The 14,997-nt window shown below is 45.2% G+C and overlaps 1 protein-coding gene across 1 annotated transcript in view; it reads right to left on the reverse strand.

Moving 5' to 3' along the window:
* The window catches only part of Tram1 (translocation associated membrane protein 1), a 27,828-nt gene extending 19,462 nt beyond the window's left edge, over positions 1 to 8,366 (reverse strand). The window contains exon 1 of the mRNA XM_021151565.2: positions 8,056 to 8,366. Coding sequence (XP_021007224.1) covers positions 8,056 to 8,178 — 123 coding nt within the window. The 5' untranslated portion in view covers positions 8,179 to 8,366. The remainder of the gene's footprint in view (positions 1 to 8,055) is intronic.
* Between the last annotated feature and the right edge of the window lie 6,631 nt (positions 8,367 to 14,997).

Raw genomic sequence — 14,997 nt, forward strand, 5'->3', positions numbered from 1 at the left:
CCTACAGATACTCAGGATGAAGGACAGCCTATCCTACAGATACTCAGGATGAAGAACAGCGTACCCTACAGATACTCAGGATGAAGGACAGCCTATCCTACAGATACTCAGGATGAAGGACTCTATGTGCTTTGCTTTTCCTTGGGGTAGGAAATGCTTCTCGGAGCTGGGGTGCAAGATCTTGTTTGAAGTTCCCAAGGTGCACAAGGGGATGAAGAAGGCAGCAGAGGTAGAAACAAGGTAAATTTAAGGTCAGGTATAACACACATCAGGATCAGCAGAAGCAGACAAATAGTGCTGAGCTGCTTCAGTACGCCTGCAAGGCTCTAAGGAGGGGCTGTTTCATCTTTTGTAAGCCTGCCAGGTATAACCCAATAGATCTGTTGCCCGCTTGGAGTCTCCACATCGCTGCCACAATCATCTTCCAATTGCATGGCCATGTTCCCTGCTCTACCTCCCAAGATTCTTTCCTTGGTTCCTGTCTTCCTAGGTTAGCGTGGTCTGCACTTGTGTCTCCAACGGTCACATCTACTTTCTGCCCCCCTGCCAGAGTCTCTCTTTGTTGGAAAGTCTTCTCCATTTAGAGCTCAGTTCCATCACATCTTTCAAGGGCATCTTCCCTGTCTTCCCAGAGTGGGCAGTTCCTTTATCAGACTACCTTAGGAAGAATGCTCCTCTTCGTCAAGTCACACTTTACGGTAGGACTGCACTGACCTTTATCATACCTATCATGAAGTAAGTGCTATTTGAGGAGGGGCTGTGCTACAGCATCCTGTCACTGTACGCCCAGACCTAGTATAGGGAAGCTGGCGAGATGGCTCAGTCAACAAGGGCCCTTGAGTTCAATCTCAGGAGCCCATGTGGTAGAGGGAGAACCGACTCTTGTAGGTCGTCTTCTGACCTCCATGCAGGACAGCTGATGAATACCAATATAATTTAAAAGACGAACCCAGCACGGCACCTAGAAAATACTACACAATTCATCAGTGTTACAGACTAAGTGGAAGATGGAATATCATAGAGCAAACATGCAAGACAAGAGTCTTGCAAGACATCCCATGAAGGGCACTTGGACAGTGGTGGTGGAATAGAGGAACTTTCAAGGCTGAGTATGGCTTGAGAAGCAAAAGAAAGGAGTCCCACATCACTTACAGCGCTCAGGCTTGTGCAATGAGGTGACAAACACTAGTAAAAATGTGAGACACAAGACCACAAAGGAGAGACTCATCACGAGTTGAGATTTCTCTAGATACATGGTTGGACAGGGCTGCAGGTGGCTTATATTCAATAAAGAACCCAGCAGGGAGGACTTAGAGGAAGACTTGGGAATTACTATGTATGGATGCAAGTTGAACTGTGGGAATTTTCCACCATCTATGTAAGTGTGCAGTGTCAGAGAGGACAGATAGAAGCCAAAGCTCAAGTGCCTGTCATGCTTTGGGGAAACATCTCCTAAAGGCCCAGTGTCCACAGTTGGTCCCCACCCACCCAGCCAATGGACTACTACAACCTTTACTTCATGGAACCTAGTGAGAGCTGGCTGGTCACTTGGGTCAGGCCTCAAGTGAGCCTGTGAGACAACACTCTCTGTCCTCTTCATGTTCCCTGCTTGTTTGTGACATAGTAAGAACAGCTGCTGTTCCATCAGCAGCCTCACTTTGCCACAAACCTAAAGCAGTGGGGACAATTCACAACGCTCTGACTCCCCAAACTGAAAATCTGGGAAAGCCAGTGGTATCTGAAACTAAAAAGAAATGTTGGTGATGGATAGATAATGAAGAGCCTGGCATCCCCAAAGCCAAGGGGAAAATGCTTCAAATACAGACGGGTTTACAAAGTTGTCTTCATAGGTATGATGAGGAAGGAGAGTGAAATGGACGTCCATAACGGGGAGAGAGATCACACTGTGAGGACTGAAATCCAAAGTCACGAGATGGTATTGAATCCTCTTAGCGATGCTGCTGCTTTGAGGAGTGGAAGAACGAGTTTGTGCAGGGCTAACAGATAGTTCCGGGGGTGGGGGATAAATACACAGCCAGAAAGAGGAAACCATGGAAAGATGTATTGAAGAGTGGTCTCGAGTGTTTCCTCTTCGGCCAGTAAGAGTAGCACAGGCTAGCTCTCCCTTATACACACACACACACACACACACACACACACACGTAAGATTTGTTTTGTTTTGTCTTTAAATTGTGGAGTATCTGCATATATGCCATGGGATGCTTTGCAGATGGGACTCAGCTCTAAGCATGCAATCCATTTGTTTGACTGTAATTTGTCATGAGTCAATGATGGAACGGTCTTACTCATGTGAATGAAGAAATCTGTATATGGAGGAATGAAGAGGGGATGGATAAGAATGAAGATCTATCCACCCACCCTCTACACATGTATGCGCATACACACACACACACACACACACACACACACACACACGAGGTATGTGACAAGTAGTTACAGCTAACCTAGAGCTAAAATCTTCTTCCCCCCAGACTCCAAAATCCTAGCATTACAGAGCTGAACTCCCATGCCAGCTTCTATCTGATAAAACATGTATTCCCTGAGCACGAATGTGTATGGGGGTATGTAATGTTCCCTGTAAGGGTAAAGGGGCCCTGCATGAGGAGGATTACATAGGCCTCACTGGGAAAGCAGCTGGCCAAGACAAGTACAAAGATTGCAGATGGATGTCTGAGGTAAAAAACGTAATGTGTGACAGTCAACACGTGGGTGGTTACTTTCCCAGAACCCTTCAGTCGCCCTTGAAAGCATGGGCAACTCTGTGACAGGAAGGTCAGGTTTACACTGAGTTCCAGGGAGACACGGAACGAAACCTGTGCTGTCTCACTCTGTCTCACCAGGACATCAATCACCTCTGCCCAGTGCTCTCGAGCTGTAGGCACCACTGGCCCGTTAGAAGCTGCGTGGCTGTCAGATGAACTGCCAGGGCAGTGCTTGTGTTGTGGCAACCGTGACACTGTAGGCCAACACCTGCCTAACTGCCTTACTTCATCTCACCTCACATCATCGTAAGGCTGAAGGCAGGAGGCTGGCTTCACAGAACCGGCACTGAGTAGAACTGTTATACGCTATTACTGTTGTTAGTCTTTCCTAATACTTGGTTTATTAAACCAGCACGGACATTATGTATAGCAAACTCGCAGAACATACAGTGTGGTGTAGTAAAATGTGTGGAGGCACTCCTGGGGTACTGAACATGGCTCCCGAGCATAAGGCGCATTAGATGTCCTTTAGTCCTTTAGTCAAGGAAAGGTTTTAGGAAGAAAGGCGAAGCAACAAGTGAATACACTGGAGGAAAGGAAAGAGGCAACGTTTCACCAACAATGCCGGCTAGCTAGACAACTGGCAAAAGAACAGCGGGGAAACGAGGTGTGGGGGGGAGGAGGCCTGTGTAGGCTGTGCCTGAACTCTGCTATCCTGGAATTCACGATCTAGAGATAAATCAGGGCCTATGATTCAAAACAAAACAAAACAAAACAAAAAACAACACAAAAAGAAACCCAAACGTATCTAAAATATGGTCACTACAGTGAGTTAGTCCACAGGGAGGAGATGAAGATCAGATGAACAGAAGGTCTAATAAAGATACTGCATTAAAACTTGGTGGGGGCCTGGTGAGAGGGTTCAGATGGGTGCTGCTGGCCGTCCAGCCTGACACTCAAATTCAGTCTCTGGGATTCCTGTGCTGGAAGGAGAAAGCCAACTCTTGCAGGTTGCCTTCTGACCCCCACATGCATACACAGTCTAATGAGAAGTCTTTCTGTCTGTCTGTCTGTCTATACAAGGTTACAAATGNATTTAAGGTGAGATTTGTGGGGCTGACAAGAAGGCTTGGAGGTTAAAGGCACTTGCCTCAAGGCTGCCAACTTAAGTTTGATTCCCTGAACACACTGGATGAACAAAGCCTCCTCAGAGCTGGCTTCAGGCTCCCGTGTGTGTGTGTGTGTGTGTGTGTGTGTGTGTGTGTGTGTGTGTGTGCGCGCGCGTGCGTGTGTTGTGGCTATCAGATGGATGCGGATGGATGCTTGCTTGCAGGTCTGCTCTGTCTCTTCTGCTGCCTCCAAATCCACACTACCAGTTTATAATATGAAGTCATCCATGGCTAGGGAAAACTTTGTTTTCCTTTATACACAGCAAATGTAAATCTTGAGAGAGAAGGATAGTACCAAATTCTAATCACAACAAAAATTAAATTACCCTTTTATGCAAGGCTTCTAAATAAAATTAAGATCTGGCTTCTAGCTGGCTTAGCATGTGACATTAGGCAGGAAGAGGGGAGAAAAAAATAGGACCTATACCCACCAAAGAATGTATTGAGGAAATCAACCTTCTTGCCCTTCCCACTTCCCCAAACTTCACCTTTCATCCAGCAACACTCTATTTGGCAAGTTAGCAGTAGGGCTCATTGGTTCACACTCTAAACATGCCACCCTGACGCTCATTGCACCAAAAAGCAAAAATAGCCCTGTGGGACATTTATCTACTATCTACTTCTAAGAAAGAAAAAAGTGAAATTAATTTAGATATATCTTACATAGGTTACCACATTTAATGAGAGATCCAAGTCTTCATATGAAAAGTCATAAAGTTTCAGTGGTTTTTTTTTTTTTTTTTTTTGAGTGGCTATCAGTTGGAGGCTTGGTGTGTGATGTTATAAAGATGAGACATATTCTGTACTGTTAGAGGTAGGCATGATTACTGTATACACTGGATTCATGAAGGGTAAATGAATTTCTATCAAATTCCACTTTTCCATTAGTTTATGTAATTTTTTTCAAGACATACAGAAACGCCATTAAGAGAAGCTATGTTTAAAAGGAAAACTTGTGGGATTAGTGGTTAAGAGTGCTTGCTGTCTTCCCAGAGGAGCCAGGTTTCATTCCTAGCACCCACGTGGCAGTTCCCAACTCTAACTGTCCAGAGGCCCTGAGACGCTCTTCTGACCTCCCAAGGGCACCAGGCACACAAGCTGTGCAGACATGCATGCAGGTAAAACATCCATACGTGTAGAAAATTTTAAATGAAAACTAAAAACAAACAGTAATAAAACATGTGGGTCAGTGGAAAAAGGTCCCTGCTGTCAGACCTGTTGATCTGAGTTCAACCCTAGATCACATATGTTGAGAGAAGAGATATGACTCCCATAAGTCCTCTGATGTCTACACGTGTGCTATGGTGCAAAGGTTTGCGTGTACAAGTGTGCACATATAAATCTAGATATAAAGTTAGATCCCTGTGTATTCCTGCGGACCCCTGCCCAACTTCCACAGGCCCTCCTTTCAGAACTAGTCTGCGAACCTCTTTTAACTCTTCCATATTACCCCTCCTAGCAAGCTTCCAGAGTGCTCTTACATCTTTTTTTATTGTTCAATTTTTTCTACTTTAAATACAAAACCACCATTAGTATTTTTGCATTCTGAAGACAACACTGACTGTGAAAAGAAAACATTATTTACAAGATTTGTATAATAAAGTTTCTAAAGTCAAACATTTCCCTCAAACAGATTACTTCTTCCTCAACCTTGAGAGGGAGAGAGAGCGAGACAGACAGACAGACACATAGACACACACACACACATAGTCACTAAAACCTTTGTCATCTGTTTTCCAACGTGGATGAACTAAGGACTAGCCATAAACTGAGAGAGGCAACATGCAGATCAGTTAACTTAAAGTCTTTGGATAACCCATTTAGAGAGAAGGAAACTCAAGTTCGCATATTCCCTAACTTGAATCAGCTACAGAGTGCAGGCTTCTAGAGTATTCCCAAGCGCTTGACTGTTGGGCTGGTAACACACCTAATTTATTTATTTACCACAGAGCCTCTAGTATTTCCTCAGTATTCGTCCACAAAAGGCTTAGTAGTTCCACAAAATACCATCCTTGCTCTTATTTCAGCACACACATACTTCTAAGTTAGACTGAGATTAAGTAGCAATTATTTTCAAAGTCACACACCAAAACCCACGCTGCCAGTTTCTCGTGCCCCTGAACAACGAGCCTGCATCGTTACCATATGGTTAAGGAAAAGAAATGACCTGCACAAGCTGCTCTGCTCGGCTCACCATCTTACCATCACACCTTCCTGGAGTGATTTAAAAGCTTCTAGTTAGCATTAAAGCATCCACTTACTGTCAGAAACCTTTAATCCGGCACACAGAAGGCAGAGGCAGGTGGTTCTTGTGAGTTCGAGGCCAACCTGGTCTACGTTAATAAATTTCAGGATAGCCAGGACAACACAAAAAGTCTCCAACACAAAAAGTCTCTACCTCAAAAAAAAAAAAAAAAAAAAAGTCATTAATGTAATAGTGACCATCCTAGAAAAATAGGGCAGAAGTTTATATAAAAACTGAGGTTGTGGTATTTCTAAGTGTGCAGGCTTCTGCTGTCATTTTCCTTCCCTTACAGCAGATCAGCACACCTCTGAAGGCAGGGGCTGTCAGGATGAGAAGCGGAGCTGAGCAGTGGTCTTTAGAGTTAGAATTCACTATGTAGTTGCCACTGGATTTGAATTCACAGCTCTCCTGCATATGGTGACAAATGCCTACTGGCCACGTCCATGAGGTACCTTTAATACTATAGCAAGAAAACAGTTTTCATAAATTCAGAGATTACAAACATACATTGTGTATGTTGCTTATAACTGAACCCAGAGCCATACTTCTGAGCCACGCAGAAGCGCTAGAGCACCAAGCACTAAAGACTCGGGGTACAGGTCAGGCATAAAACTCCTGGATTCATCAATAATCAAAACAAGCCTTTACTACAGGGCCACAATCAAAGCCTAGATATGGAAATACCACCCACTCATATAAGACTGTCAAACTTCTCTAAGCCGAATTATCTGACTCCTCAACGGCAGCTGTGAGGCCTGTACAAGCGGTGGAAGGGAGGATGAACAGCGTATCAGAGTTGAGTTATCTAGTAAGCGTTCTGACTAGTTCTATTTGCCCTTCACCCTGCAACCCTCCTTAGTTAAGTGGCTACAACCATCTGTGACACTATCAGGAACAAGAAGTACTTACATGTAGATTCAGAAAAGTCTTTTGGAAGAGAAAAAACATAACATAACATAGAAAGTTATCTAATGACACCAAATTGGCTCCATGGAAAACAAAAAACAAAATCGTAATCACTTTTCATCACTGGCTGTTTCATTCCATTAGTTCCTTGCTTTCAACTCAAACCTTTAAAATTCTATTCTTCACAGCGGAAAAAGACTAGTAAAGATGGATGACAAAATATTTATCCTCACTAGGTTACATGCCAGGGAGAGAGGAGACAAAATGGTAATCATCAATATATCAATATATTTAATGAGACTCAGTGGCTTACAGATAAAAAAAAAAAAATGGAAGGGGGAGGGAAGTGGGCGGAAGTACTGAGGAGGGTGGAAAAAAAAAAAAACCCGTAGGATGTTACAGGTTCACCTTGCAAACTTTATTACCCACATTCAACAGCTGTTAAATAAGTCATCAAAATACTCAGATGTGTGGGAAGAGAATTTACACACTCCTGACAGTCTCATCGCCTCTGCTTCAAGAAAGGAAATCGCTCAACTCCTCAACACAGCTGTTGCGAGCCTCGCATCGGGATCAGACCCGATCCTCCGGGAACCCAGAGTCCAGAGCCCAGGCGGAAAGTTGGACGAGCGGCCGTCGGCGGGCAGGGGGCCACCGGGTTCGAACACCCCGTCCTCGCCCTCCGCGCAGGCAGCAGCCGAGGCCGTGGGTCGGGGTCGAGCAGGGGTCCCTGTTAGTCATCCGGCCCCGCTGCCCCGGCCCGGGCCCCGGGTCCGCCCATCGCGCAGGGCCAGCACGGCCGCGCCCGCCGCCCCCGCCGGCCCCTAGCCGGCTGCCACGTAACCCTTCGCGGGAAGCAGGAACTGCGCGGCGCTGGAGGGGGCGGCGGGCCGGACCGGGCCGGGGCTGCAGGGCCGCGGGGGGCTGCGCAGCTCCGGCCGGGTATGCTAGGGTCGGCGGGCCTGGCCAGGGGTCCGGGTCCGGGGTCCGGGGTCCGGGAAGGAGGGCTCACCTCGAACATAAGCCCCAGCAGGAAAAGCATCGCCAGGCAGGAGACGATGTCCGCGTGATTCTGCAGCAGGAATTCGTGGCTCAGCAGCGGCGGGTTCTTGTTGCTCTTCTTGCGAATCGCCATGGTGGAGCCGCCGCCTGTGCCTGCAGGTGCTTCCTCCGCCCGGCTCCGAGCTCTCGGCTGCTCACCGCCGCGCCGCCGCCTCCCGCTGGCTGCTCCGCACAGCCCCGCCGCAGCCGCTCGCTGGGGCTTCACTTCCCATCCCACAGCCAGTACGCAGCCGCCGGGGCGGCCCGAGAAAAAAAAAAAAAAAAAAAAAAAAAAAAAAGATAAAAAAAATAAAAAAAATAAAAAAAAAAAAAAAAAAAAAAAAAGCCAGCCTGCAGCGGTGGCGAGCATGCGCACCAGGGAGAAACCGCGCGCTCGCGCCGTGGCCGCACCTGGTGGCCCACAGCGCCCCCTGTGGGCTGGAGGTCGCGGGACGCGAGTGGCGCGCGGAGGTTTCGCGCTGGGAGTTGGGAGTCGTTTGGGGCGCGAGCTTCCTGGGAATGGTTCTTACCATCGCGTGCTGCTGCAGCGTGCACGGCTGCTGGGTGCCTTCGCGCCCTCCCGACTCACCCTGGCCTTGGTGCTACCACGTTCCACACTTGTTGGCCACTTGTGTAAGCGATAGCCACCGACTAGAAAATTTGGAAAAACGAAGTTAGCCTGCTTATTCAAGGGTTTTTCGCGAGCTTGAGCCTTCCAACGTTGCTGTGGATGAGCTAGTGGTTGACTCCTGTAGTCCCATTGTTTGGGACGCTGAGGCAGGAGAAGTGCTCTGAGTTTAATACCATCCAGGGCTACATAGAAGCATCTTGTTTCTAAGTCAACAACCAAAAACCAAAAAAACAAACCAAAAAACAAACAAACAAACAAACAAACAAAACCCTAAGTGTTAAACGCTTGCTTACCTCAGAGTTAAGCTCTTTTCTGTCCTTCTGTCCAACTCCCCGGTCCCCACTGGAAGTTTAGATTTAAACATATGTTACATCATATTAACACTATTTAGGAATCCCAAGAAATCGTGAAAAGGGATCCCTTGCCAAATCCTCCAGTCTCCTACTTCTGTTTAACCTGGGGTATTTAATTTTTTTCTGAAAAAGTGCACTACTTGCCCAGTCTCAAAGCTAAAATCCTAGGTTGCATCTTTTTATTAGCCTTTTGACATCTAATACAGCACCAAATCCAGGCAATTCAGTCTCTTTCCCTATTCCCACTGCCATAGTATAGCCAGGAGGGGACCTGGTCTGGAATATTACATTTCTGGTGTAATCATGGTAGTTTAAAAAGGTGGTTACTGCCGGGCAGTGGTCACACACACCTTTAATCCCAGTACTTGGGAGGCATAGGCAGGCAGATTTCTGAGTTCGAGGCCAGCCTGGTTTACAGAGTGAGTTCCAGGATAGCCAGGACTACACAACGAAACCCTGTTTTGAAAAATCAAAAAGAAAAAAAAAGGGGTTATTGCGTCAATTTATTATGATGCTCAACTTATTGCCTGTGTTTCTACAGGCAAGTTACTTCTATGAGGCTCAATTCCCTTACTTATGTATCCATTGGCTCAACAAGTAAGGATAGAGAGTTGACCTAGTAGAAACCCCACTGGGGGTTCAGAACACAAGGGAAATGTCAAATTAACTGATCCTTATGGGCTTACATTCTCATGCTGGAGAGAGAATCTTTTTAAAATATTTTAAAAGTGCAGTGTGTTAAGTGGAGCTGAAGCACCAGAAGGAAGCTTAGGACAGCTGACAAGGAGGCAAAGCCAGTGGGTTTTATCTGTTGGGAGGGTGATGGCGTCCACCTCAATTATCCAAGGGGCTTCTTCAAGGCTCAGCAGAGCGGGGCACTAGACTTAGCTATTATTATTTTCCTTTCTGGTTAACATTGTGTTGTACTTAGTTCCAGGTCCGTTCCCACTTTCTCCCCAACTAGAATGATCTTTGTGAAAGCACTGTTTTTTCTTGTTTTCTCCTTTTCTTTCATGGAAAACTATCCTTTCATGATCTGGTCCTGCTTGCCCAAAACAGGCTTGGTCTTGTCCTTCAGTGTCCTCCACTCCTGTCTCTGATTTGCATTGCTGAAGACTAAGAAGCTATGGCACAATTTTCCAAGCTCCCTTCTGCCTTTGTGTCATTTTTTGTCTTTGTCTGGAACATTTTCTTGTCTTCTCTACCTAGCAGAGTTTGTGGTTCCTTCAAGTCTTCACAGATACCGAGGCTGACCAAACCAACCTGACCTTATGATTCCACTATATTCTAACAGAGCTTGGATATAAAAATTATAGAGTTCACTTATTTAAGGTGTATGTTCCTATTGGTTATCATGTATTTACAGAGTTGCACGATTGTTAACACAACCTTAGTATGTGTATATTTGATCCCCGAAAGAAACCTTGTACAGATTACCTGTACAGTGTTGCTGTTCTGATGTTAAATGTTCCCCAAAACTGTGGATTAAAGTTTCATCCAGGGCTGATGGACTATTGTGAGGGAATAGAAGCTCTGGGCAGTGAGGTCATGTGGGAAGTTTGTTCTTGGGGGCTTCCTACTTTTGTTGCTTTTTTTTGTTTTGTTTTGTTTTTTTGTATTTTAGATTGGGTCTTACTCTTTTAATTCAAGTTGGTCTCAAACTCTATAGCGTCCTGCGACTTCAAACTCACTGCAGTTTTCTTGGCTCATCCTCCCGAATGTTGCGATGATAGCTCTGAGCCACTAAGCCTGGCTGGGCTGGGAGTATGGCGGCTACATCCTTGACTTCCTTTGCCTCCAGGACTCATTCTCTCTCTCTCTCTCTCTCTCTCTCTCTCTCTCTCTCTCTCTCTCTCTCTCTCTCTCCTGGATAGGCAGCTGCTTTATTCCCTCCCATCCCTGGTGGTGGTCACCATGAGGTGGCCATGATGAGTGGGGCCAAGCAATCACAGACTGGAACCCCTGCAAATGTCATCGAGAATGAAAGGAAATATATTCCTTTATGTTGTCACTGCCAGATATTTATTTGCCACAGTGACAAAAAGCTGATGAACATACCCATTTTTTATGAAGTGGCCATGCTGTATTCTGGCTGAAAATCTGTCTTCTGGAGGACTAGACCAGTGTTCTTTGCATTGCTTCTCCTGTGAGCTGGTGCTATATTGTCAAGTGGTTTTCTTTTTAGACCAGCACTTACTTATGGGGCTCTGGGTGTACTTTTGCTCACAGACATCTATCTGCCTGCTTCTGTCTCCTGACTGCTGGGATAAGAGAAATGTGCCACCGCATTCGACCTTTAAGATTTAATTGAAATTTATTGAAACAGCCAGTTTCATTGAAAAAGACTTTCCATAGACTAGAATGAAACTCTGACATATTTTACCAAAGAGTCAAATATCAAAAATCACTTGAAATATATGCTTCAGATATACTAATCTTGACCATGTGTAAGGGGGACTTTGTAATGCATCAGTCAAGTCTTGCGTACGAGTCTGTGAGCAAGACTTAGTTTTTCTTCTTAGAGTTCATACCTGGAATAGAAGATAGAACATAAGCAAGTGTGTGACTTCTCTTGTTATGTCATGCGATGCATGGTCAAAGCAGTGTAAGGAAAGGGGCTTAGAGAATGTAGTCTGTCATGGTGAGGATGTTGTGGGGGGAGTGCGAGGCCACTGGTCACACTGTGTGAGCAGTCAGGAAGCAGAGAGATGCCTTGCCAGTTGGTGGTGGTGTGCATGAGAAATGCACACACACACACACACACACACACACACACACACACACACACCCCAATAGGGTCAGGCATTTGGTCCTTGGTTGCTGGCTTTGTTTGGATTGGTTTAGGAGATATGGCCTTGCTGGAAGAAGTGTGCCAGGGAACAGGCTTTGAGACTGTAGAGTCACTTCTCTCTCTCTCTCTCTCTCTCTCTCTCTCTCTCTCTCTCTCTCTCTCAATCTCTCTCTCTCGTTTCCCATTTATAGCTGAGATGTGGTTTCTCTACTTCCTGTTTTTGCCACCATGCCTGCTGCTTGTCTTGTCTCCCTGCAGTGATGGACTCTTAGCTCTCTGGAACCATAAGTCAAAATAGACTCATCTTTTTGTAAGTTGCCTTGGTCATGGTGCTTTATCAGGGCAACAGAAAGTAAGTAAAACAGCTCTCTCTCTCTCTCTCTCTCTCTCTCTCTCTCTCTCTCTCTCTCTCTCTCCACACTGAGTCTCTAGCTGGTAGGATGGTTCCATCCACATTCAAGGCAAATCTTCCCTTCTTAATTAAAATGTCTGGAAATGCTCTCAAAAACAAACTCAAAGATATGTCTCCCAGGTGACAATGAAGATTAACTAATCATTTAGATCTACCCTTTGTCAATTTACTACCCAAACACATCACTTTTAATCAATAGCCTTCCCTTGGTCTGCAAAGGCTCATGGTGCAAAATCCATTTAGTTCATTTGTAAGGAATCCCCAAAGCCTTAGCATGCCTAACATTAAAAGCTCAGAGTTCAAAGTCTTTTAAGGCTCAAGGTAATCTCTTAACTGTGAGCCTCTGTAAAACCACTAGCATGTACATCAACATATAGTGCCACATTCCCATTCCAAAAGAGAGAACAGGAACATAGGAAAGATTAGACCAAAGAAAGACCAATCCTGAACCAGGTAAATATGAAAGCATTTTCTCAATTAGCGATCAATATGGGAAAGCCCAGCCCATTGTTGGTGGTACCATTTCTCTATAGGAAAGCAGGCAGAGCAAGCCATGGGGAGCAAGCCAGTAAGCAGCACCCTTCCATGGCCTCTGCATCAGCTCCTGCCTCCAGGGTCCTGGCTTCCTTAAATGATGGACTACAATGTGGAAATGCAAGCCAAATGAACTCTTCCCTGACTTGCTTTTGGTCATGGTGTTTCTTTGCAGCAATAGAACCTTAAGTAAGACAACAACATCCTTCAGTCTTCTGCCTGCCACACATGTGCACATGTGATTTCCCTCTTTGGCCAACTTCCATCTGTGCCTGCAGTTTTCTTCAGCAAGCCCACAATCCTGATCTCTCTCCTATATCCCGGTATTTCCATTACAACTTAGGGCTTACCTTCATAGTTTCATACAATGGTCTTCAAAGAGTCCTGTAAGGAAATCTAAGCCTGCCACACATAGCCTGCACTTGGCCACTTTTTGGAATCTTGATGCAAGCCTTCGTGACCATGTAATCCTTTCATTTGTATAATTGTAAAAGTAGCAGCCTGTGACTATGCTGCCAAGTGTTTTTGCCAGCTTAGCTGTGTTCTGGCACCTTCTACTATAGTAGTAGTGGCCTCTTAACACCTTGGTGAGTGTACTTGAAAATATTTCTCTGCTTGTTTTCAATCATGGATCCATTTAGAGAGTTTTTTCTTCTTCTTTTTTTTTCTGTTCAGTCTCTTTCTTTAAGTTGACCAGAATTACAAGTTAGAGCTTCCATGTGTAACCTTTCTACATGGTGCCTGTCTTAGTAGCTTTATCCTCAGCCGTGATAGAATACAAGAGCTCCTTAAAGAAGGGAGGATATATTTTGGCTTGCAGTTTGAGGTTGCAGTCTGTCATGATGGGGAAATCACAGTGGCAGGAGCTTGAAGCTGGTTACAAACATCCAGTCAAGAAGCAGAGGAAGATGACTGCTTGTGTTCAGCTCATTTCTTCTTTTTATCCAGTTCATGATCCAGCCCAGGGAATGGTGTCGCCTACAGTGGGTAGGTCTTCCCACAATTAACCTGATCAAGATAATTCCTACAAAGGCATGCTCAGAAGCCCAATCTCCCAGGTGGACCAATCAAGTTGACAGTTGAGATTAGCCAGTAAAGTGATGAAACTTCTCTTAATGACATCAACCACTTTAGCTGTTATAGTTTCTTTCCTGGCACCCACTCTGTGTGCAACTGTCAACTTGTTTCTAACTTGTAGTGGAATTAAATGAGAATGGCCTCCATAGATTCATATGTGACTATTTGACCGCCAGTTAATTATCACAACAAGTAATTGCTAACTTGAGGGCTGTTCTCCAAGAGTCAGTGCAAAGTAAAAGGGCAACCTTTCTACTGACATTGGATTTAAAACTGATGGTTGTTCTTTCAAACTATTAACTGTCTTTTCTACCATCTGCTATGTGAGGCAGGAGCCATTATGGGCAGACATCTAGAACAGTGCACCTTTAAGGTGTCTTTTATTTAAACTAAAACCTCACAGTGCAAACTGACTATGTTCAGAAGCAGTCCTGCCTAAAATGTTAACATCTTTACAAATTGCTCCATGACTTTGAGCAAAGCATGTCCAAATGTGCATGTTTTCTTCAAATATGACCTTGAACTGAGCATGCTTGAAAATGTACTTCTTAGCTGATCAATACTCTAACTATATCAAGATAATGTTTTCTTTGGAATTGAAGAGACAAACGTCTGGCTAACGTGGGGTCAGAGAGAACGGGAAGTGATGGAGACACAGGTAGAAGAACTCATGAGGGGTTTCCCTGGAGACAAAGCACAGAAATGAGCAAGCAGCTGCGGAAGACCTAAGGAAGGGTTGGTTTTTGTTTTCGTTTATAATGTAGTAGGAACTTGTGAATCCAAATGGAAAGACTTACAAGGAAGCCATTCTACAGGAGTGACTTCAGGACAAAAGACCCTAGTGGCTCAAAGGCGATGCTGCCCACTCCCTCTCCTTCCGTGACAAGGATGAGCGTGCCATACCTGAGAGGGATGTGTTAATGCCAACGCGCAGTTGTCTTCCCTTGATTGTCTCTACTTTCTTAGAAGAGATGTTAGGAAAAGAGGCCCTGCACTGAGATTTGGGAAGTGAACTGGAATCTCACGGGAGGGTGAGGGGATCAGAGGAACAGGATCAGATAGCTGGGTCCACTGGAGACTTTTAGATGTAAAAACTAAAGCAAACTCATTAGCAG

This window comes from Mus caroli, chromosome 1 (genome assembly GCF_900094665.2).
Source record: "Mus caroli chromosome 1, CAROLI_EIJ_v1.1, whole genome shotgun sequence".
Taxonomy (NCBI): Eukaryota; Metazoa; Chordata; class Mammalia; order Rodentia; family Muridae; genus Mus; species Mus caroli.